General features: G+C 32.7%; 1 protein-coding gene across 1 annotated transcript in view; it reads right to left on the reverse strand.

Moving 5' to 3' along the window:
* Positions 1-10,692: 10,692 nt before the first annotated feature.
* LOC127735504 (uncharacterized) overlaps positions 10,693-22,978 on the reverse strand; it is a 57,836-nt gene continuing 45,550 nt past the window's right edge. Inside the window, exons 5-9 of the mRNA XM_052245691.1 lie at positions 19,901-20,179; positions 15,095-15,196; positions 13,730-13,765; positions 13,234-13,293; positions 10,693-10,996 (exon numbers count right to left, since the gene is read on the reverse strand). Coding sequence (XP_052101651.1) covers positions 10,829-10,996; positions 13,234-13,293; positions 13,730-13,765; positions 15,095-15,196; positions 19,901-20,179 — 645 coding nt within the window. The 3' untranslated portion in view covers positions 10,693-10,828. The remainder of the gene's footprint in view (positions 10,997-13,233; positions 13,294-13,729; positions 13,766-15,094; positions 15,197-19,900; positions 20,180-22,978) is intronic.

Consider the following 22,978-nt stretch of genomic DNA (forward strand, 5'->3'; position numbering starts at 1 on the left):
CCATTCAGCCAGGCATTGCGAATCAAGAGAATATGCTCTACTGAAAATACGCAAAATGCTAGACTTGGACAACTACGTAAACATCTAGTTGTTCGAGGATACAATAACAACATCATTGATAGCGCTTTCGAAAGAGCAAACAAAACTAGTCGCCAAGAACTTCTAGAGTACAAAGATAAGAATAAAGCAGCTAACAGAACACCCCTTGTACTCACTTACCATCCTGATTTTAAAAATGTGTCTTCCATTGTTCAGAAGCATTGGAAAATTATAGAAAATGATTCAAATCTTAAAAAAGTATTTTCCTCACCACCAGTCATGGCCTTCAGAAGACCTAAAAACATCCGTGACAAATTAGTGACATCTGTATTAGCAAAGCAGCCTACTCCATCTCCCGGTTGCTACAAACAATGTGGTCGAAAGAACTGCTTGTGTTGTAAAGCTGCCAATACAAGCAGTTCTTTCATCAGCTCCGTTACTAAACAAAATTATACCATCTACTCAAATTCCAACTGTAAAACGGAGAACTCAATTTATATATTAACATGTGACACATGTGGCATTCAGTATGTGGGAGAAACAATGGACAAATTTAATATTCGGCTCAATAACCATCGTTCATGGTACAAAACCAACAAAAACTGTCCTCTCACAAGACATCTTCGTTCAACGAAACATTCTTTTGATAATGTTACCTTCCAAATATTAGAAGTCAACACCGAGTGGGACACCACGGCGAGAAGGAGAAGAGAAAATTTTTGGATCCACCAACTCCACACTTTAGAACCTGATGGTCTTAACGAAAAAGATGAGAAAAGATACAGGAAAGATAAAGAATAATTTAGTACACAGCATCGTCCTTTTTATCCTGTAATATTGGCCAATGGACGTTGCTAACTTCAACTACCAATTTTGTAAAAATCTTGAACTTCATTCAAATTATTTATTATTTTCAAGGCAGCTAAATTCAAGTGCAACATATACATTGAGCTGCACAAGTTTCTTATCATCTACATCCGATTTCACCTGGATAGATGCACGCTTGATAAAGCTAGTTAGTCTAGCGAAATATTGCGTTTATTTTCATCATTTTGTAAATATTTTAAACATTCTTATATTTACATACTAAATAGTGTGTTAAAATTACATTGTTAGGCAATCTATATATATATATATATATGTCAACACGATTTATTAACAACATCTTCGTATAATACCATCTTATATTAGTATCGTTGTGCAAATCTCTAGACTTATATAATTTTGTTCCTTATCTGCACAGTATCGTCTATTCTAGACGATCCGGTACATAGTAAATTTGCTGGTTGGTCCTTTTTATAGACTTCTATATATAAATATATATATATATATATGTAGGTGGCACATTCTCTTCAGACATTATCACGGTTTTTGAACTAATGACATCGTCCTGAACATGCATGAAATATTTTCCACTGGACATTGAGCAACCAATAATCAATCAATCAATCAATTCATGACGAAATAGATCAAGTTGCCTTAATTTCCCTTCACAAGGTTTCATAGTACACACTTTTTTGGTGTACAAAGTAATTGCATGGATGATTAATTATCACAATTTTTAGATGGCGTTGTACTCTAATCAAGGTTTAAAGAACCATATTTGTTACTCTTTATTTAAATGAAAGAAACTTGCAATCGTCAAAAACATTTTTTTAGATCCAAAGATTTTAATAGCAGGATATTTAAAAATCAGTGTGAAAACTAATTACAAACTATTTAATTTAAATTGGAACACAGCATTTTATTTCAAAATAGCCGGTGGCAATTTTTGTTTTAATATCTTGATTAAGATACAATGACATCTTACCCTTGTGGTCATTCATGCGTAGTTACTTAGTACACGGAAAAAGTATGTACTATGAAAATTAGAAGGCAAATACAAGCAATTCGATTGGACGAGAAGTTGTAAGTATGTGCTAACAATGAAATAGTAGGATTGGATGCCTCTTAACTGTGAAGAATGAATGTAAATCATGTTCTTAGTAAGGGATTATCCTATTATTTGGGTCTATTTACAGTTCAAAACAAAGAGTTTCTATAAATGAGTTACAACTGCCCCGAAGCACATTTATCAGATTGAAAGGATTTATCACACAGTGATTGAAACTGACTAAAAGTTGAATTGTGAAACAAACAAAATAAATTGAAGTTTACTGGTGCAGTAAAATTGGTACCGTGAATTTTATTATGAAAATATTAATAACTTCAAATTACTATAAAATTAAACAATACCAAAGCAATGCAAAAAAAAGAAAAAAAATCTTTCAGATAAGAAATAACCTAAATCTTTAGCTTTCCAAAACTTTGATTACTTGATCAGCGGTTAGGTTGAATAGTTATTTCCAATACATATATTCCGATAAAAAAACAGGAATTTAATTTTGAACATATTAAAAACATTTAAGGGCATTATTTTCGAACATTTCCCTGACATAATGAAAAAAATCTTTCAGATAAGAAAAATCTATTTTATATATTTAAATGGAGAAGACTTCATAAGTATGATTTACTTGTGTCTCATCCATTTTGCTGATATTTAGCAAATAAAATATGTTTAAACTTAAACTTAACATAATGAAACAGTATTTGATGTAAAAAGCCGGACCAAATTATTGGCTGTGAATTAAATTTTAGTTGTAACTCAAATGTATTAATTGATTTAAACTGTAAATAAAAAAGGATAACTCCTCACTAAAATATTACATTATTTACATTCATACTCACAATCAGGAAACATACAATTCCTACCCTTTCTTTCTACTGTTGTGTCACCTAATATCTATAACGTATTTAAAAAAAAAAATTCCCAAATGATAAGAAAGTCCTCACATCACTAAAACTAATCCATAAATGACATGCCGAAAAAGGAAGTCATGCATCAATTATAAACATTGCACTGACAATGAAACTAATTTTTGAATAGATCATTTGAGCCTTTAGCACTTTACAATATTCTAAGTTTGTAAGAGAATGATAATCCCTTACTTCATGATAAGTACTCGCTAACGCTCGTACTTATTCATGAAGAATGGGATTATCATTCTCTTACATATACGAAATCACTCGCGGCACGAAATAAGTTCTGAACGGTCTCTGATGAGGTCGTCTGCTTTACATTAAATTATCATGAATTTATTATAATTGTCATAATCCTTTTATTTATTGAAATAAGTGAGTTTTAAATCTAACGATTCATTTAATCTCGGCTTGGGTCATTTGAATTCGTTTTGGTTTAATCTCAGGTGAAAAATGTTCAACACACTAACATTCCCGCTTGAACGATCAACAAAGGCGTAATTAGCGGTCACCATAAACATGTTATTTTAACTGTTATACGAACAAGCTTTCGTATGTTTACTCAGATTTAATCTCTTTTGAAAATGATTAAGTGACATAAGAAATACATCCGATTTGAATTTTTATTATTAGGTCTGCATTTTCGAAAATTCTTAGTTAAGTTACTTTCGAACTTCGAGACATCGGGGTCAATTTACATTAATTTTACTTCGACGGGACTATAAAATTTACTCGACTTAACCGAGTTCGACTCATCAGAGGTAATTATGCATTGATCAAACGGGAATTTTACCGGGACCGAGAAATTACTTCGACTCATCCGAGTTTTCGACACAAGCGAGTTCGACACAACGAGGTTCGACTGTATCTTAGAAATCGCATGGCTGCAAACGAGTAAATACGTCCACTGCGCAACGGTCCACTACGCAACATTTCGTTTCGAAGTGGACACAATCCGTTGCGTAGTGGACACAAAGCGTTTCATAGGGGACATATATCGTTACACAGTGGACATTTGTGAATATTTAAATAAACGGCTTTTAATATTTTCTAGTAGCTAAAATTGCAAATCAAATAGTTAAACCTTATAAAATCATTTATTTTGTCAGATTCTTGAAAAAAAAAACACCTTTAAATTCTAATGTGTAAGCATGGTAGAGCCTTAAAAATATCGTTGCCAACGGGACATTTTGGTACACCATGTTCACTTTTACAGAGTTTGTGTCAAACTTACCGTTCAGTTTAAGGTTGCATATTTTGTATTTAGTTTATACTGATGTTAAAGTATTGACATGTACAATTAAATCATTTATTTCTCTACATTTTCATTTACCAGTAGTCAAAAATGGACTTTTTTGGAAAAAGGCCCATTTATTAATTTATATAACTTTATTTTTGTAGAGAAATTCATTTGTCCCCAAAATTCTGTGAGTGATCCTGTATTGGAGCAACTGTAATTTTGAATTTTCAGTTATGTAAAATGGCATTATATACACTTTATTCCAGATAATATCATATCTATTTAGGATTGAAGACCACTTTTTCTGTGATGTGATATTGTTGTTTTATACCTGCATTTTGATCCTTTTATAGATTTTAAAAATATTGTAAAATAGTAATTGGTATAATATGCCCATAATGCTTAAAAATCTGGATACATTTAATATCAAGACTTTTCATACAAGAAAAAAGTAAAATAACAAAAATACCGAACTCCAAAGGAAAATTCAAAACGGAAAGTCCCTTATCAAATGGCAAAATCAAAAGCACAAACACATCAAACGAATGGAAAACAACTGTCATATTCCTGACTTGGTACAGGCATTTCCTTGTGTAGAAAATGGTTGATTTAGTGCTGAAATGACACCTTGGTATATAAAAAAGTTGGTATCAATATCTATATGTTTTTTTGAAATTCTTGCCAGTTCATTAAATATCCACCATTATTAATCATTAAGTAACCAGGCTCTTTTTTCAGTCCAAAAATTTGTACAAAGGGGTTTGATTACAAACCTCAATTTGTTTATTATTCAAAATATTAGATGGTGGGTGTTCCTGATGTAGGTGGGTCAAGAGGTGAGATTCGGACGCAACAGGTTTTTATAGTGTTGTTTACATTCTGTTTACCCTTGTACTTATATTTTACTAAATTTGTGCTTTATCGGGAAAGTTTATACAAGTACGGGATTATGTTTTAACAAACTGTATGTACTATCAACTACAAAAAACAATTTTGTTGAAGTGTTTGTCAGATTTACTATCAATTACAATATCTTTTTTGTTGGCGTCTTTGTCAGATTTATTTATATGTTTGTTTGCATTTTTTATAGTCAATTGTGTTGTATATATGTGATGTATGTTAACACAGTGTTGGCTGCTGGATCTCTAAAAGTGTCACATTAACCAATTATACATGTTTGGATTGCTCACCCAATTTTGTGGTCGGTGGTATAGCCAGCTATAAATCCAAGTTTAATCCGCCATTTTCTTCGACAAATGCCTGTACCAAGTTAGGAATATGACAGTTGTTTTCCATGATTAACATAATCTAACGTTTTATGGACTCCCCCTTTTTGAATATACTTTGGAGTTCGATATATTATTAATACTTTTATTTTAATATATCGACTTCAAGGTTCATAGTTAAAATTGAATTTTTTGAAAATTAAGACTTTTGACGCTGTATAAAACCCGATTAAACTCACAACTTTCATTCTCAAATAACGTATGTAACAGATCAGGATACGACAGTCTAATGCCAATGATTCCAGTAAGATCGTTTGAAAGGATTTACCATTTATCAGGGTATCTTTTTAAAAAGTATATATTTACATTGAAGCTTATAAAGATGAGGAGATGTGGTATGATTGAATGTGAGAAACTATCCACCTTAGCCCAATTGACATAGATGTAAGCAACAATAAGTCACCGTACGTTTTTCAATAATTAACGAAACACTTACCCTATATGTACAATTAACCTAAAAGATTTTCCGTTCGATCTGTTCAATCTGTTCAGACTCTTTGGTTTCATGCTCTCAAACGTTTTTTATGTTTACCTTTCCGAACTCTTTGTCTTCAGCGTGTCGAGAACCGGTAAAATCATGTTTTACGTTTTTATTGTAGTATTATGGTTTTTATCAGCTACTTTTGTGGCGTTGTCAGTTTATTTCCGATTTATGAGTTTGAATGTCCATTTGGTATCTTTCGCCTCTCTTTTGTTGCTTAGATAAGGAAGACATTTAGCAGACATATTTCATGACATATTTCATGAAAATATTACACCATAAAGTAATTATTTTCTAATCTTCCATTTTTTTTTGGTATGCAAGACAGGAGTTTCTGTTTGAAAAAGAAACATAAAGGCAACGGTTAATATCTAAATATGTTTCTGATACTATCATTATACATGAACTTGAAGTATTTCAATAAAATAGAAAATCTTTTGTTCGCTTTTTTAGAGTCTAATCATTGATCAGCAAAAAGATACAGGTTTCTATAATTATTCTACAGGTCGACCCCATTTCAATTCTTATGTCATAAATTATTTGCATAGTAATTTCTGAAATGAAAGTAGAACTTGCCAGTCGACAAAACGAACTACTACTACACAAGGACAATTAGGTTTTACAATAGAACATTGATAGTTCAAGGTTCAGTGTATGCTGTAACATTAGAAAACATTTTGTCATAATCTTTGAGGGCGTGCAGCATTTCATGGACAACCACTCGTTTATTAACCTCTGTGGTGACAAAGTAGGTAAAATACATGTACCACAAAATCTATTCTGGGCCAAAAGAATATATTTGTGAGTGCATTTTAAGGCTATTTGACAAATATATTATTTTTCGAGATAACTGAATAGTTCAGGTGCCTCCCGTTTTCGAAATCGAAATTCAAGTACAAAAAAAAATTAAAAATAACACTTTATAAATTGGATGCGTCCGAAGCGCTTTTCTGGATTTACTTTGATCAGGAAAGCGCAAAGCGGAATATTTGAAAGCCAATATGTATAAGAAACGAAACAGTTGAAAAGCTATAATACCCAAAATGGACCTAAAAAAATAGTCAAATCCTTCTAAGGTCAACATTGCCTGAGGGAGATGAAACCTTAGTTTCTTTATATAATTGAAATTGATAAATTGACGATTTTAGAACCATTCATCTTTTGGGTTTTTTGTGTCGTTTGGTTGTTGTCTCGTAAACGAATGTCTATAATTTGTGTGTATTTATCCACATTATTAGTTGTTATGGTTCAAGTATTTCAAACACTCTTTTCTTAGGATAGAAACAATAATTAAATATTCTGAGCATATAACTGATACTGTATAGCATTCCAGTAGCGCCTGCATACGGAGTATATATCTCCCAGTTGATACGATACTCCAGGGCTTGTATTTCCTATCATGATTTCCTTGATAGAGGATTGCCGCTCACATGGAAGCAATTAAACTAAGAGTTCCAAGTGGTGAAGTTGAAATCACCCCTTCGTAAATTTTACGGACGCCATCACGCGTTGGTTGACCGTTACGGAATATCCGTTTCACAGATGATAGCGGATATGTTCCTAATGTCGTAACTATAATCCCGTCCCCTTTTCCCGAATGTGACCTACCGAATAAGAATTATTACCGGGTTTGTACTAACATGAGCAACACGACGGGTGCCACCTGTGGAGCAGGATACGCTTACTCTTCCGGAGCACCTGAGATCACCCCCAGTTTTTGTTGGGGTTCGTGTTGCTCAGTCTTTAGTTTTCTATGTTCTGTTTTGTGTACTATTGTTAAATAAAATTGAGAATGGAAATGGGGAATGTGTCAAAGAGACAACAACCCGACCACAGAACAGACAACAGCAGAAGGCCACCAACAGGTCTTCAATGCAGCGAGAAATTCCCGCACCCGGAGGCGTCCTTCAGCTGGCCCCTAAACAAATATAAATACTAGTTCAGTGATAATGAACGCCATACTAAACTCCAAATTGTACACAAGAAACTAAAATTAAAAATAATACAAGACTAACAAAGGCTAGAGGCTCCTGACTTGGGACAGGCGCAAAAATGCGGCGGGGTTAAACATGTTTAGTCTGTTTTTCTTTTTCTTTTTTAGCCATGGCGTTGTCAGTTTATTTTCGACTTATGAGTTTGAATGTCATTTGGTATCTTTCGCCTCTCTTGTATATCATGGTCTGTAAATATAATCATATAAGAAGAAACTAATACACCAGTTAATATTTTTTCATATTTTCTTTACAGTGTGTATATTTTCTGAGCCATATTCCTTCAGTTTTAGTTCTATTAAGTTTTAGACCAAGTTACCAAATGTCTAGAACAGAGTGGTATCATTTGCTAGTACATTAATTAGTAAAAGAAATATAATTTTCTGATAACTAATTACCAAAAATAGAAGATGTAGTACGATTCCCAATGAGACACTTGTCCACCAAAAACAGAATGACGTAGACGCCACCGTACAACCATGAACTATGAACAAACCCTAAATAGTCTGCTCTGATCACGTATTTCATTCACGATCGAAAAAAACGCGTTTCCTGATCTCTCACGACAACTTTGATTGAAAAGGAGGAAACAATTCTTTTAAAAAATAATCTGAACCTTTCCGAGGAAAACAATTCTATCTGACACACACAAGATTTAGTTTCAAATATATCATAATATATTGATATATGACCATTATATATTCAAAATTTGTTTCTTTCTTTAATGATTTGCTTAGTATTATGTGTCCCTTTTTTGTTTTCTTAAAAAAGTTCTGCATAATTTCTCTACATAAGTGCACAGAACCATTGAGGAAGTTAAACCGTTTTGACAGACATATTCTTATTCTTTTTTTCCCGCCTTTTGATAATTCAACGGATATTTTCCCGTATTTTAAAGTTGAGTTGTATTTAATTCCATTCACGATCCAAAAAAAATATGTACAAACAAATTCGAAAAATATATCAGGTCATCAATTTTCGGAGTATTCCACATAGTTCTTAGCAGGTTACAATTTCCCAGAGTATAAATATCTTTCACATCCAAGTTTTCGAGTACACCTATGGACTCTTGTCACGTGAACGGTCAATATAGAAATATCGTCTTTTCGTGAATAAACTATTCAAAAGTCAAAGATAAATACTGCTACAAAATAGGTTATCCGTTAAACGAGTTTTACTATCTTTTTATACAGTTGGAAGAAACGGCTGTGTCGATATAGATTATTGGTGTTTAAAGGATAATGAACCCTTTTGTTATTTCAATGCTAAACACATGGAAATTTTATAAAAAAATCGCAGCCTTTCCCATTATACTCCTATATTTGACAATTCGGTGCTTAATAGATAGAGGATAATGGCATGCAGTGCTAGCAATGATTTCCAGGATTATTGCATGCAGTGCTAGCAAAGATTTCCACAAAATAATTATATATATAAAGATATTGGAAAAAAACAAGTATAAAAATGGACTTATTCAAGTACACTTTCTAGGGTGCGCTCGACTTTAGTTACTCAGTACGAGTTTTTTTGGATTGTAAAGGTTGTTTAGGACTGTTTGTAGACAATTAATGCTAGCACATCATGAACAACCAAGTGAGTATTCTATGTTTACAATTTTATAACGAAAATCTCTGTAATAAAGTCTGTGGGTTTCTTGCATATTGTAGCAATTTGAATATTTCATAACAAACAGGCCTACAGAAGATACCATTATCTTAACACTACTTTCAGCATGATTGGCTTTTTCGTGGCGATACATTCTTATTGGTGGAGGAAGACAGAATGCCCGGCGAGAACCACCGACCTATGGTAGCAAAACTGACCATTATAATAACAGATAATATGCTGATTACGTCTCTAATTTTATTTTGAAATTAGTCAAGTCTGTTGTATTTGTTACCCTAGTAAATTTTGAGTTCCTGCAAGGCTACGTTTATAAATGACTTATTCATGAAATTATGATAATATAGTATTATTGGTGTAGAAGATAAGGGGGTTATTAGTTTGTTAGGAAAAGCTTTCAATCGACTAGAATTGGGAAGGGTCCTTGCTTGTTTGCGAAAATTAAATTTGGATTCAAAATTTGGTATGTGGGTAAACATGTTAATACAAGATTCAACAAGATTGCTACACAGTAGTGAACTGCACCTTTGCTATATAGATGAAGATTTAAACTGTGTGTCACAATGTGTAATTATGCCACTACAGTAAAAATATGGTAAAATTCGCATAACTCTCATAAAAATGGTCAAATTAAAATGACGGTATAAGGGGTTCACTTTTACATGACGTTAAGCAGTTGTACCCAGTTTATAAAAAAAAACAGGAAGAATGTTACTGATAAATAACTGACCTTGGTGTACACATGTGTTACTTTATATAGATCTTGTGTATTATGTTAGGTGTGTTTGATGACTTTTTTTTATAATTTTGAATTATATAATTCTATAATTCATAGTGGTAAAAAATGTTATTGTACTTGTATATAACCAGTTTTTCCTGGTCAGGTGTGAGAATCTAACACATGGAGCCTAAGTATGCTGTCCTGTTCTACGAAGGTAATTATAACATGATACTGGAAATAAATGGTGTTGAATTTACTAAACATGTGCGTTTTGAAATGTGCACTCCCTAGGATGCTGCAAGATAAATTTAGTCACCCAAAACGGGAGGTATGCGATGGCAAAGGTGAACTGCCTCTTAATTTGCATATTTTAGTTTATTTTTTTCCCACTTTGTACCAATATAGTTATATCTAAACATTGACAATACTAACTGCTATGATTAGTTTTAATAAGCTGAAGTTCTTTTGCATAAATACTTTAATGTTATTTTAAACACAAAATTGTGAGTAAGTATATATAAATTTATATAAAGAATGCATTGCTGAACAAGTACAAAAAGGTTACAAATTTAGTGCTCTTGGCGTTTTTCTGGAATTAACTTCATCCCGAAGGAAACTATTCGAAACCTTACACAACCTTCATGTCCATTATTTTAACATGGCATTCAGCTCTTTTTCTATCATTTGACAAAGACATTGTCTGTTTTTCCAGGTATTATGAATATTGAATTCACATTCTTCAAATAACCTCCAGTTTTTGAATCCTTTGAATTGCAAGGCTTTTAGCATTTTTTTAATGAGAGTGTTCACATACACCTAAAACAAATGAATAAATAAAATTTCTTCCGTTACATATATATAACACTTTCCCTTTAATGTGAATTGATTAAGGTCACAGATTAAAAGCAGAAAACCTCAATTGTAGTGTTCATCAAAATCCAAAATGTAGGATGATTAAATGAATATGTCATGAACACCGAACACAATTTAATGGGCTTAAATTCAATCTTTAGTACCCTTTTTCATTGTGCTTCATCAATATCATTTTGTGATCATATTATCTGTTTTGCTTTCTGTTCAAACAGGAATGTACATGATCTGGTAGTTCTTACAAATCTTAAGTTCCTTGAACGCACCAAATTTAGAAAGATGTATTTTTCATTTTTTAGCACTGAGCCGATACCGTAGATTGTAAACTGCTAGTCCTAAAGGGTACTATCGGCTCAGTAGTCAGTGTTTTAGTACTGACAATATCAATTAAACTGACAATGCCATGGCAAAAAACGAAAAACGATCAAAAGGCAAACAACAGTACATAGAGAACTAAAGACTGAGCAACATCAAAAACCATGGAAACGACGGATGATACCACAAAGGTCATCGACTGAAGCCGTACGGGTTCATTCAAAATGACACCTCCAGAGTGGTTTCCTTTACTTTATCTTCACTTTATCTGTATGAGTCCACTTCTTTCCTGACATATCAACCATTAAAAACAACAGTACAATGGGTTTTACTTTTCAAGCAGAATTTTCACATCTTTCAGCACATAGTTAGGCAGCCCATGATAATGAAACATTTATGTGCTTGGGCATGACTTCTAGTCAAAGTTTCAATTCAATAAGTCATATGCCCTTTTACTGCACAAAGTTAAAGTAGGTCCGTTTCGGTAGTATATCTCTTCCATTATTCAAGTAATTATACATTCTTGGCTTTCGAAGTTTTGGGTTTGAACGAAGGAAAAACTAGAAAAGCACTTCATGGACTTACTGAATTGATAGAAATTAGAATGTTATTTTAACATTTCATAGAACTTATGACAATTGTTCCCACTTTTACAAAATAGGCAGGCCAATTTTCAAATGCATTACGCCCCTTTTCATGAAAAATGTAAGATGCACCACTGCAAATTTCGAACAACAATTAATATATAGTATATCAAATAATTTGTTTAAATAGAACCATAAAAAGGCTATGTCAAAACGCAGAGAGCATAGATGACGTTAAATGGAAACAACTGGACTGAAGAATACAAGTTTGTGATCATCCTCTCATGTAAATTAGAGGGAACAGTAGTTTATCGATCTATAAAACATACAACCACCGATTTTAATTTCAATTCTATATATTTCTTAGCAAAGACTCATTTCTGTTTAGATATATGAACTAATATATCATATATAGGAGGGGTAAATACGAAAAATACCAGTCGAGCGAAGGACATATTTGCTGATTCAAAGACTTTTTTTGTCAAGAATAGTATTTATCGCAGATACCCTTCTGAACATGAAATATCTGTTTAATTACATCAAATGTCAATAGAGATAGAACATTTTCGAAATATAATTGTAATCTTCTTTCGCTATCAAGACGTTAGCATAAATAGGTCGCATGTACAAAATCAGGTAAAATGGCATATTTTTGTGCATATACCCTGGCAATGTGAACTATGAAGAAAATTCACGAGAATAAAGCAACTACACAAAAAACATACTTTGATGGACAGTTTTCTCATTGGCGATCATACCAGATCTTCTTATTTTTATAGCTATCGATCAATCAAAATCCAGGATATAAGGTGTAATCATGAGACAAATTAGCTCTTTTTCATATCAACTCATATAGCTTGAGTATCCTATTGTTTTGTCCGAATATACTCGTTGTTGGTGTCATACGTTCATGCATTTCAAATAGTTGGGTCTAGCGTTTCTGATTAAGGTAAATCCAGAAAAGCGCTTCGAATAAAAAAAATTTATGAAAGTGCTATTTTCAATATCTACATTGGTTATCATAATTTTACGTCAATATGTTTTGCCTACTGTGTTTTTGCCTATTTTTAATGAAAATGGTGACAATGCCTGATGAGGTTTCAAAGAAACAGCGTAGTTTTTGCAGATCATTGTTTATGTTATAGCCCATTTATCGTCAAACACATTCCTTTTGAATATCTTTATGTTTCGAAAGGATTTTTTTTGTTTTATACTTATACAGTGATAAAATCATTACATTGCCACTTTTTGGAATTGGAATAGAAAAATTAAACATTTACGTACTTTGATTCTTTCTTCCACATCCCATTCTAGTTTATTCTTCACAAATGAACATAAATGTTCCTGCGAATAAAGATAAATTTTATTCTGCTAATTCATGAAATTTTTGACTAAACATCACCGTTTATCCTCTGTGAATTGAAGATGACATCCGTATAGATTGTCAATAGTATTTCAAATTGATAATAAAATTAAAACAGTTAAAATAATTTATGAAAAGAACCACATGAGTTTGATAAAGCAGTTTCTTAGAATCCTGCACAATTGAAAATTCTTCAATATGAAAGTACCGACAACGTTCACAAAATTGTCTCCCATCTTCTAGAATGAAATATATGAGGAGATGATAATTCCTAGAACTCTTTGAAGCCTTTTTTATAAGTATTACATCTGTCGTTATTATTAATAGTAATGGAGAAAAGACATAAAAAAGGATAAATCTAAAACGAGCTTAGTACTGGGACTTTAACATGCAAAATACAAATACAAACATAGATACCTTGCATTTTGATGTGTCATATCTAGTTCCTTCAAGCTACGTGACGTTAAGATCTAAATAATTAAATGTCAATTTGATTGCAATTGGATTAAAGTTTTATAGAAAACCGAATAAATTAGATGTATATACTATTCAAATTAAAATCAGTTGTGAGTGCTGGTAATTTGTAGGTTATTCATGTTGACGCATACGGTCTCGCTCCTTTTGGATTTCATGTGATCCTGTCAGTTTTTGAGTGTTACCTTAATTTGTATCTTCTAAGTACATTTTTGAATTGGAATATCGGTAAACTACTGTTGTCTTAATTTATAATCATATTTAGGCAACAATAAAGAATATGTGAGGGATGAATACATATCAATTAAGTATAATTACCTTAAAATTGTATGATTAATTTCTAATCTTCAAGTTTACAGACGTTTTAATGTTTGCTTTTTCTAATTTTGGGCGTACTTTATGAATGCTATTTCAGAAACACGCATAGTGCGCTTGTGATTCTTAATGAGGTAACAACGTATTACAACACGCTCACCAATATAGAGGTATAGAATTAACTACACGACTTCAATTGCAACACCTTATAACTAGATCAAAAATAGCCGAACACTTTATTAATAAATTCAACAAAATAGCTCAATATCAAATACAACTATGCATGAGATTCGAGACTTGAAAAGACACAGACACAAATTGGTTACTATACTTCTAAATTCAGATTGTATATAACAGTGTCAGTAAGACTGCAAGAAGATGAAATGCAATGAACGTTATAAATAAGTGAACAATTTGAAATGGACTGTCCCCATATTCTTGCTGAAATCAAGTGATAAAAGTTTAGAGCAATAAATGATATCTGAACTGTTAGCTTATTGGGTTTAAATAATAATGAATAAAGTTCATTAGAATAATAAAACACTCCTAAAGCAGACCAGTTGTGAAATATAAATTTCTTATAGAACCAAAACGAAACATTACGATCAAGGAAAGGAAAGGTCGGAATAAATGATTTATATTCCGATTGCAGTCTATTCAAACCCAGACCAGTGGAATATAGACTGACATATGTATAGTACAGTATTATATAATGCATTAGACATGTGTAAAATGACAAATAAACTCATCATAGATACCAGGATTAAAGTTTTGCACGCCAGTCCCGCGTTTCGTCTACAAACAAAAGACTAATCAGTGACGCTTGAATCAAACAAGTTTAAAATGCCAAATAAAGTACGAAGTTAAAGAGCATTAAGGACAAAAATTCCGAAAGGTTTTGCCAAATACAGCTAAGGTAATCTTTTACTGCTATGTCTACAAATTGCATGTTTATCATTAGAAGTTGTTTTCAATATATGTGCAAAAGGATACACAGGGATAATCAGTGTAAGTTACAAACTCAATCAAACACTTGCTGCTTTCGTAATATTTTTCGTTTATGTTCCAAATCCCAGTCTGTAGGTTAACCAATAACTGTAATAGCAGATATCATCAAAATATAATAAACATAATACATCTCGTGCAAAATCTACCTAGAATGAAGTGGAACCTAATACCCAACAGTAAATACATTATAGTCTGAAACGGATCCTTTGATCTTTAAATCGGTTTAATGTCTTTACAGAAAATGCGAAGTCTTGCTATGTGTTTACATTTTTTTCAGATATTTTTCCGTAGTAAAATACAGTGCGATTTAGACATTTTAGATACTGTGAAACTTATACTGTCCAGTCAACTTTTTTACAACTTAACTTTTTGTGAAAATAACACAGCAGAAGTCTCTGGACAATGCTGAATTTAATGCAGTAATACAGATTGACAATAGGATGAAAGACTAGACATGCCTTACTAATTTATTGCTTAGTCTTTTAAGATAGCTTTTATCAAAATGATCGTTTCAGTTCAAACAAAATTTTCTGTTGACCTAATAAATTTCACAATCAGATACTCATTTATTAAATAAACTTAAAATCACTGCCGTAAAGAATTTCGTTTTATCCAATGTATCTTTCTTTGAAAATATTGCAGACGATATTAAAAAAAACAGCATTTGCTTATTTAAGTTGTGGTTGAGAAAAAATGTTTTTTTGGTTACCCGTTCTTATAAATGTAAGAGCCTAATCTGTGTCCCGTGATATCATGAAGTTGAAAATCTTTTGCCATTTGTGAAAGGGTAATCTTTTTAATGTGATGTCACGGAGATCAAATCTGTGAATTCGCCTAAAATATGTTTGGCCATTAACACTGCTTTACATTTAGCTCTTACTTCATGTTACTATACCTATCCTTATAGTCAATTATAACGACTAGTTTATCTTTAAAATTATCATTATAATTGAATAGGATTTCAAGTTTTCCTGCCGAGTGTCCGTGGCTCTCTCCGGGTTCTCTCAGTCAAGATTCTACTTCGTCAAAATTATCTCCCCATTACGCCACCTAATTTTTATAATCGTAAAAACAGAAGCCATTGTAGTGATGACGCGCTGTCAATTTAGCTCTTGAAAACCGATAAATTTATCCACATAGCATCATTACGATCTTTACATGCCAGTTGTATTTTAAAAGCCAAATGTATCTACTACCTATTTAGCATCATTTAATGTACTTTTATGCATTTGGTCAACTTAAAACTATTGTCTGATCGGTTGTCAAGTGAAATTTTCGAAATTTCAAAAATATTTAAAAAATTCTAATTAAATATTTTGTGGAAGAGCTGACTAAAAATTTTCAGCGGTTGAAGACTAATTACCCTAGATTACACACACAAAGAATGAAGTTTTTTCAAAGTTATGCATTTTTAAGATCCACTTGAAAAGTCTGTCGTCAAGTACTTTTAGTAAACATTTGTTATTCGAACACACCTACTCTGTTGTGATGACTCATTAGAAAGGTATTTCACTTTACCCATATATTTCATTTTTTAGTACTGTAAATTTTTAAATGTTATTATATCAACCTTGAGCCTAAATATATAAAAATAATAGAATCTGAAGCGAGATGATGTATCAAATATTCTTCTTCAACGTTTTCAAGACAGAATAGTCAACTTAAACATGACTTGGATGGAGAGTTGTCTCATTGGCACTCATACCACATCTTCTTATATCTACTAAACATAAAAAGGTGTACTCGGCTTTCTCTTTTCGAAGAAATGTTTTGCCCATTTTGGGGATTTTTTCCAAAAAAGCTGCCGCCGGGGTCAGAGATCCAAATTAATGCTTGAAAAAGATCAATTTATTAACTTTCTTTTGAATTTTTTTCGGCGGAAGTTATGCTTATGCACAAAAAAGATCCACATGTATTTGCCCCTACCACAATCGACTGTCTCGAAGCTCCATACCATAATTTAAGTAAAAACACATACATAAGATGCATGAAATCCTACATTATGCACTTTCATTAAACTTTTAAAGCCCATAGAAACAGATGTAAACAATTCAAATTTACCAACTTGGCCTTTATTGCCTTCTCTAACAAAGATTTCCATATCTTTTGTTTAATTTCAACTGGGTTTCCGCCTGTTTGTTTTTCTTCACCTATTAGAATTATCCACCATGATATAGCTGTGGTAAATTGCAATTTACAGCAACTATCAATCAATCCTCTCATTATAAGCAATGCAATAACAACAAAAATGTACCTTCATGTATATGCATTTATAACGACTTTGTTGTGCTCGTTTTTATTGTTGGACTTCAGATCTGTCAAGTGCAAGTTGACTCAATATCAACCAATGTTTATGGAATAAAACCACTAATTCATAGCTTCACTGCTTTCAATGTTAAATTATGCAGGGTTAAATAAAGAAACAGTCATTTCATATCAAAACTATACCTTATCCTGACTTGTGCTAAATAATTTAACATAACTTTAATTGCATATTAAAATAGGTTCCTGGAAGTTAGGTAATACAAAAACAGTTACTTCTAATCTGAAAAATAGGGCAAATATTACCTCCTATCATAATTTCGGATACTTATTTTTATATTCAAGAGAAATTTAAATCACGGGTTATGCAGTGATCCCAAGTCCTTAAGCTTGAATTACCCTAATGTTTTACTTTTCGACAAAGCTAACATATGATTTAAAGGTCTGAGCAATGATTGCGATCTCGTTTGCTATGAAGAACAAATACTTTATGCCGCTGCTAGTATTTTATAGATAAGTAAAGTTGTAATCCCAAGTAATGAATTTTCATTATATAAGACACTTCATTGGATCATTTAATTGAAATCATGCCGCCTGCCTTAACAACTTTTCTGTATTGTCTTTTGGATGATGGCGCATACACGGCATTATATAATACTTGTTGACTGAATTCGTAAATTTCTGGCTTTGGCATAATGTAAAGTATCTATAAATATACATTTTTTTCTCTTTTTCATTTCGGTTTAGCATTATAAATGCAACATGTGTACGGATCCAAAACTATCGTAAATACATAAAACATTCATTGGTTTTGCACGTTATACAATGAACTTAGACGATATCTAACAAGTTTAGCTGATCATGAAATAAGCAAAATTGAAAATGGTGCATACGTTCCGCATGGTATTGTTCTTTCCTTTAGGGGACAAACCTTAATCAAGTGGGTCTAGACACTGTCGACTTTAATACGGAAACAATAGATGGGAAAGTTACATTCCATTCAATGCACAAGGCTGTGTTTCAAATAGTGACATTAGTTGTAGACCCCTGTTGAGGATATAAGGATAACACGTGCTCAATGACGTTCACTGCGTGTTACGAAGGAAACATTTAATGTTAATCGTTGCCTCCCTTTCAGTAAACCAAAAGAAAGATTAGAACCTACTAGATGTGAAAATGCTCATACACAAATTATGTCGTGTAATGTTCAAAATGCAGAAATATCCAACGTTTCATGGGTATTTCTAAGACTTTTATCTAAAAATGCTTTCGAGTTCCCAATTGTTTTTTCCCAAAAACCCATTGACCAACAAACTATTCCATTTTGGACCGGATATCACAAAGCAGCTCTGCAACACTGCCCACTTGTCAGTGCAGTAGCATATGCACCTATAGTCGATGCAAAACCAAGTGAAATGGCAACTGTTTATACAACGATGAAAAGATGTGTTGACATGTGTAAAAAAAGCCGGTAACTTTGTGCGACTTGATAATAGTTTCAATCACTCAGAGAGAAAACGTTACGTAACATACGTTACCGTCAAAATTGACAAAAGTTGATTAATACATTTATTTTGTATTTACATTGTATCAAAGATCAAATTTATTTGTTCAGTGTATGTTCACTGGTGTTATTATAATATGTCTTTTGATTGAGTTAAGCCATTTCAATTGACATTTTATCGTGTGTCTTTCTATGTTGTGATGTTACACTATTATTTCAGATAAGGGTGAAGGTTTGGTACCATTAAAACGTTTAAACCCGCTGCAATTGTTTGCACCTGTCCTAAGTCAGGAATCTGATGTTCAGTAGTTGTCGTTTATTGATGTGGTCCATAAGTGTGTCTCGTTTCTCGTTTTTTTTATATAGATTAAACCGTTGGTTTTCCCGTTTGAATGGTTTTACACTAGTAATTTTTGGGGCCCTTTATAGCTTGCTGTTTGGTGTGAGCCAATGGCTACGTGTTGAAGACCGTACTTTGACCTATAATGGTTTACTTTTATAAATTTTGACTTGGACGGAGAGTTGTCTCAATGACACTCATACCACATCTTCTTATATCTATTTGATAGCAATATCATTTTCTAGCATTTATAGAGTTTTCTAATATTTTTGTTTCCTTTCGTGCATTGAAATTATACACCTGACATTTTACCCCGATTAGAAAACAATTGAACCATAATTTCTTTTGACGACCGTGATACTCTAAGCTTGCCATTGGCAGATATAATTTAGCTGTATGTTAGGTAGGTATATTAAAATGAATCTTTGGCTCTCATGTCACTCGCTTGTTAGTTTAGATAGTAAAAGATATTTACGTAATGTTAAATGCAGAAAATAAGTGTAAACTAAGGCTACAGAAGTTTACCGATTTTCAAATGTTATCAATCGATTAACAAATCAAATCAAAGAAACGAATAAAAACTGTAGGAATCGCATGGATTCCGGATTCAGATTTTAAAAGAGCAATGGTAAATTGTTGACGGTTGACAATCACTGTACACTTAAGCTGCTACTGTAAAACTTACTTTTGATTTTTTTTTTGAAAAAGCAATACACCATGCACAACTTGCTGCAATAGATACAACTACAGCTCCAACTGACATCAAAACCAATCCCGTCGATCCTTCTGTATTCCGCCTTATGGTTATTATAAAATTGCCCAGTGCTAAAGAAATTAGGGCTGTTATCATCCATACTAGTAAACAGGCTAAACATGAGCACGTCTGGCTGTTAAGTATTCTGTAGTACTTTATAAATGTATGATTATTCACATACGATATCACAGTCCTGACTTGTTCTTCACACTGTAAAGGTAAACAAAAATACTAATTACAAAATTGTAAGGCAAAGATAAAGACGACAGTAGTTTACCGATGTTCAAATCTAGTAAATCGATTAGAAAAAGATAAATCAAATTAACATACAAAAAATGAAGACTTTTGAATGCATCACCACCCAGGAAAAAGTAAAATAATAAAAATATTGAACTCCAAGGAAAATTCAAAACGGAAAGTCCCCTATCAAATGGCAAAATTAAAAGCTCAAACACATCAAACGAATGGAAAACAACTGTCATATTCCAGACGTGGTACATGCATTTCCTTATGTAGAAAATGGAGGATTAAACCTGGTTTTATAGCTAGCTAAGCCTCTTACTTATATGACAGTCGCATAAAATTTCATTATATTGACAACAATATGTGAACAAAACAAACATACATAATAGATAAAAATGTCAAAAATAGAGGTACAGCAGTCAACATTGTGTTATAATCGTAATCACTATAAAAACAAACAAATATGTCAACAAAGAAAACCAAAATGGCATATAGATAAAGCACTCAAGCAAAAATGAAAGACAAGAATACAAAAAATGACGATAGCACAATAATACAAAGGCGGGATGTATAAGTACCGAGCCAAGCCAAGAGGATATTATCAAAAATAGACTAAACAATAAAGTAAATAATTTACAAACTCAGACTCCGTGAAAATGCAACAATCGGGAATAGGACACAATCGGTAATATTACAAACCAGACGACTATTGGGGATTCATTTAGGTTCGTGGTTGCCATTTTTTGTAACTGGTGCATCAAAAATCTCTCATTCTCTTGTCTCCCTTGCGTGTCCCAACTTTGGTTTTTCTCAATGATTTGAAATTTGACGTTTTCAAAATCATGCCCTTCTCTTTAAAGATGTCTTGTGAATAGGCAGTTTCTTTCTTTTGTATAAAATGACCGATGGTTATTCAGTCGGTTGTTGAATGGTGTTTCTATTTCACCAACATACTTCACCTTGCAAATTCCAAAGCTTAGAACATAAATACAATTTTGCGTTTTGCAATTGGATGTTATAAATATGTTGCATATATTTTTTATGACTGTGCTGACGAATTGGCGACTTTACAGCACTTACAGTTGGCTCTTCCGCATGGTTTATAACCTCCTATGTTCGATGTCTCTTGTTAAGTTACTTTAGATGTAACTAGAATATCTTTGAGGTTTTTTGGTCTGCGGTAAGCCATGACGGGAAGTGATGGAAAAATCGCTTTTAAGGAAGGATCATTTTCAATAAGACGCCAGCGTTTGTGGACAATAGATGAAAGATTTGTCAGGTCAGGATGAAAGCTGACAGCAAACGGAATTGTATTTGTTTGGGCCGTCTTTTCTTTGTATTCAAGTAGGTTTGTTGGGTCTTTTTCGTTTGCTTTACCGAAAGCTTCTAAAATGTTTTTGTTCTTATAACCTCTTGATTTAAGTTGCTGTCTGAGTTGTCCCATACGGTGGTTTAATTTTAACTCCGATGAGCAAATCCGCTTTAACCTGATAGCTTGGCTGCACAGAATGCTTCGGGAACAGTGTTTTGGGTGACAAATCTTCGGAGAGAGTAATTGGTGTTTGTCAGTTTTCTTTGTGTAAAGGTCGGTTGTCATGACTCCGTTTTCTAAAGTTATGGTGGTGTCGAGAAAAGCAATTTTCTCATTCTAAACTTCAGACGTGAACTATATAGATTGATGAAAGTTATTGCAAATATCTAGAAAATCTTGCGGTTTCGTTCCATTTGATGTCGATGTCATCAATATAACGGAGCCAAGACAAGGGTTTGTATGGAACACACGAAAGAATGCGTTCTTCGAGATTCCCCATGAAAATTTTGGCAAAAGAAGGTGCTATTTTGGTTCCCTTACTGGTACCGTCAATCTGCAAGTAGTGCTGATGTTGAATACAAAAATGTTGTTTTCGAGCGCTAGTTTCAGCAAAAGAACCAGATAGTCGGTTGGGGGATGTTTATCCTTACGATTATTTTATTCCTTTTCTCAAGCGACTTCTCCTTCACTCTTTGGAATATTAGTGTATAAAGAACACACATCCATCGATACCAAATTTGTGTTGTTTAGTAAGGGATTTAATGAATCCATTTTCTTCAAATAATCTGTTGTATCTTGAATGTAGGATGGCATTGTTCTAACATGGTCTAAGATGGTTTCAACGAATTCAGATATTTTTTCGGTTGGGTGGTCATTTTTAGATACTATCGGTCTTCCCGAAATCCCTTCTTTATGAAGTTTTGGGAGCAAGTAAAAACGACCGGCTGTGCAGGTTTCATCAGGGCGTAGATAGTCGTACGTGTCGTCATCTATGTGTTTTTTTGCTAATTATGTCTGAAAGGACCTCATTTATTGTTTGCTAATTTCTTTTGTAGGATCACATTCTAAATGTTTGTGAAATTTGGTGTTTGAGAGCTAACGATTGCCTTCCTCAATGTAGTCGGTTTTGTTCATCACAACAACTGCACTTCCTTTGTCTGCTTGTTTAATAACAAAATCATCTCGTTTTTTAAGTTGTTCATGGCCTGGTTTTCTTGCTCTGAGATATTCCGTATGCGTTTGCCACTGACTGATGATTTTACTTCAGTTTAAATAGATGATATAAAAGATTCTAAATTATCGTATTACTTCTGGGTGGATTCCATTCGCTTTTCTTTTTAAATCTAGGGATGCACATGTCTTCTTTATCACTCTCATATTCAGAATAATTAATTCCGGATTCCTGTAAATTTTTTTTGTGTTGCCTATTAAAATGTTTCTTTAGGCGAAGACTA

This window comes from Mytilus californianus, unplaced genomic scaffold (genome assembly GCF_021869535.1).
Source record: "Mytilus californianus isolate M0D057914Y unplaced genomic scaffold, xbMytCali1.0.p SCAF_1, whole genome shotgun sequence".
NCBI lineage: Eukaryota > Metazoa > Mollusca > Bivalvia > Mytilida > Mytilidae > Mytilus > Mytilus californianus.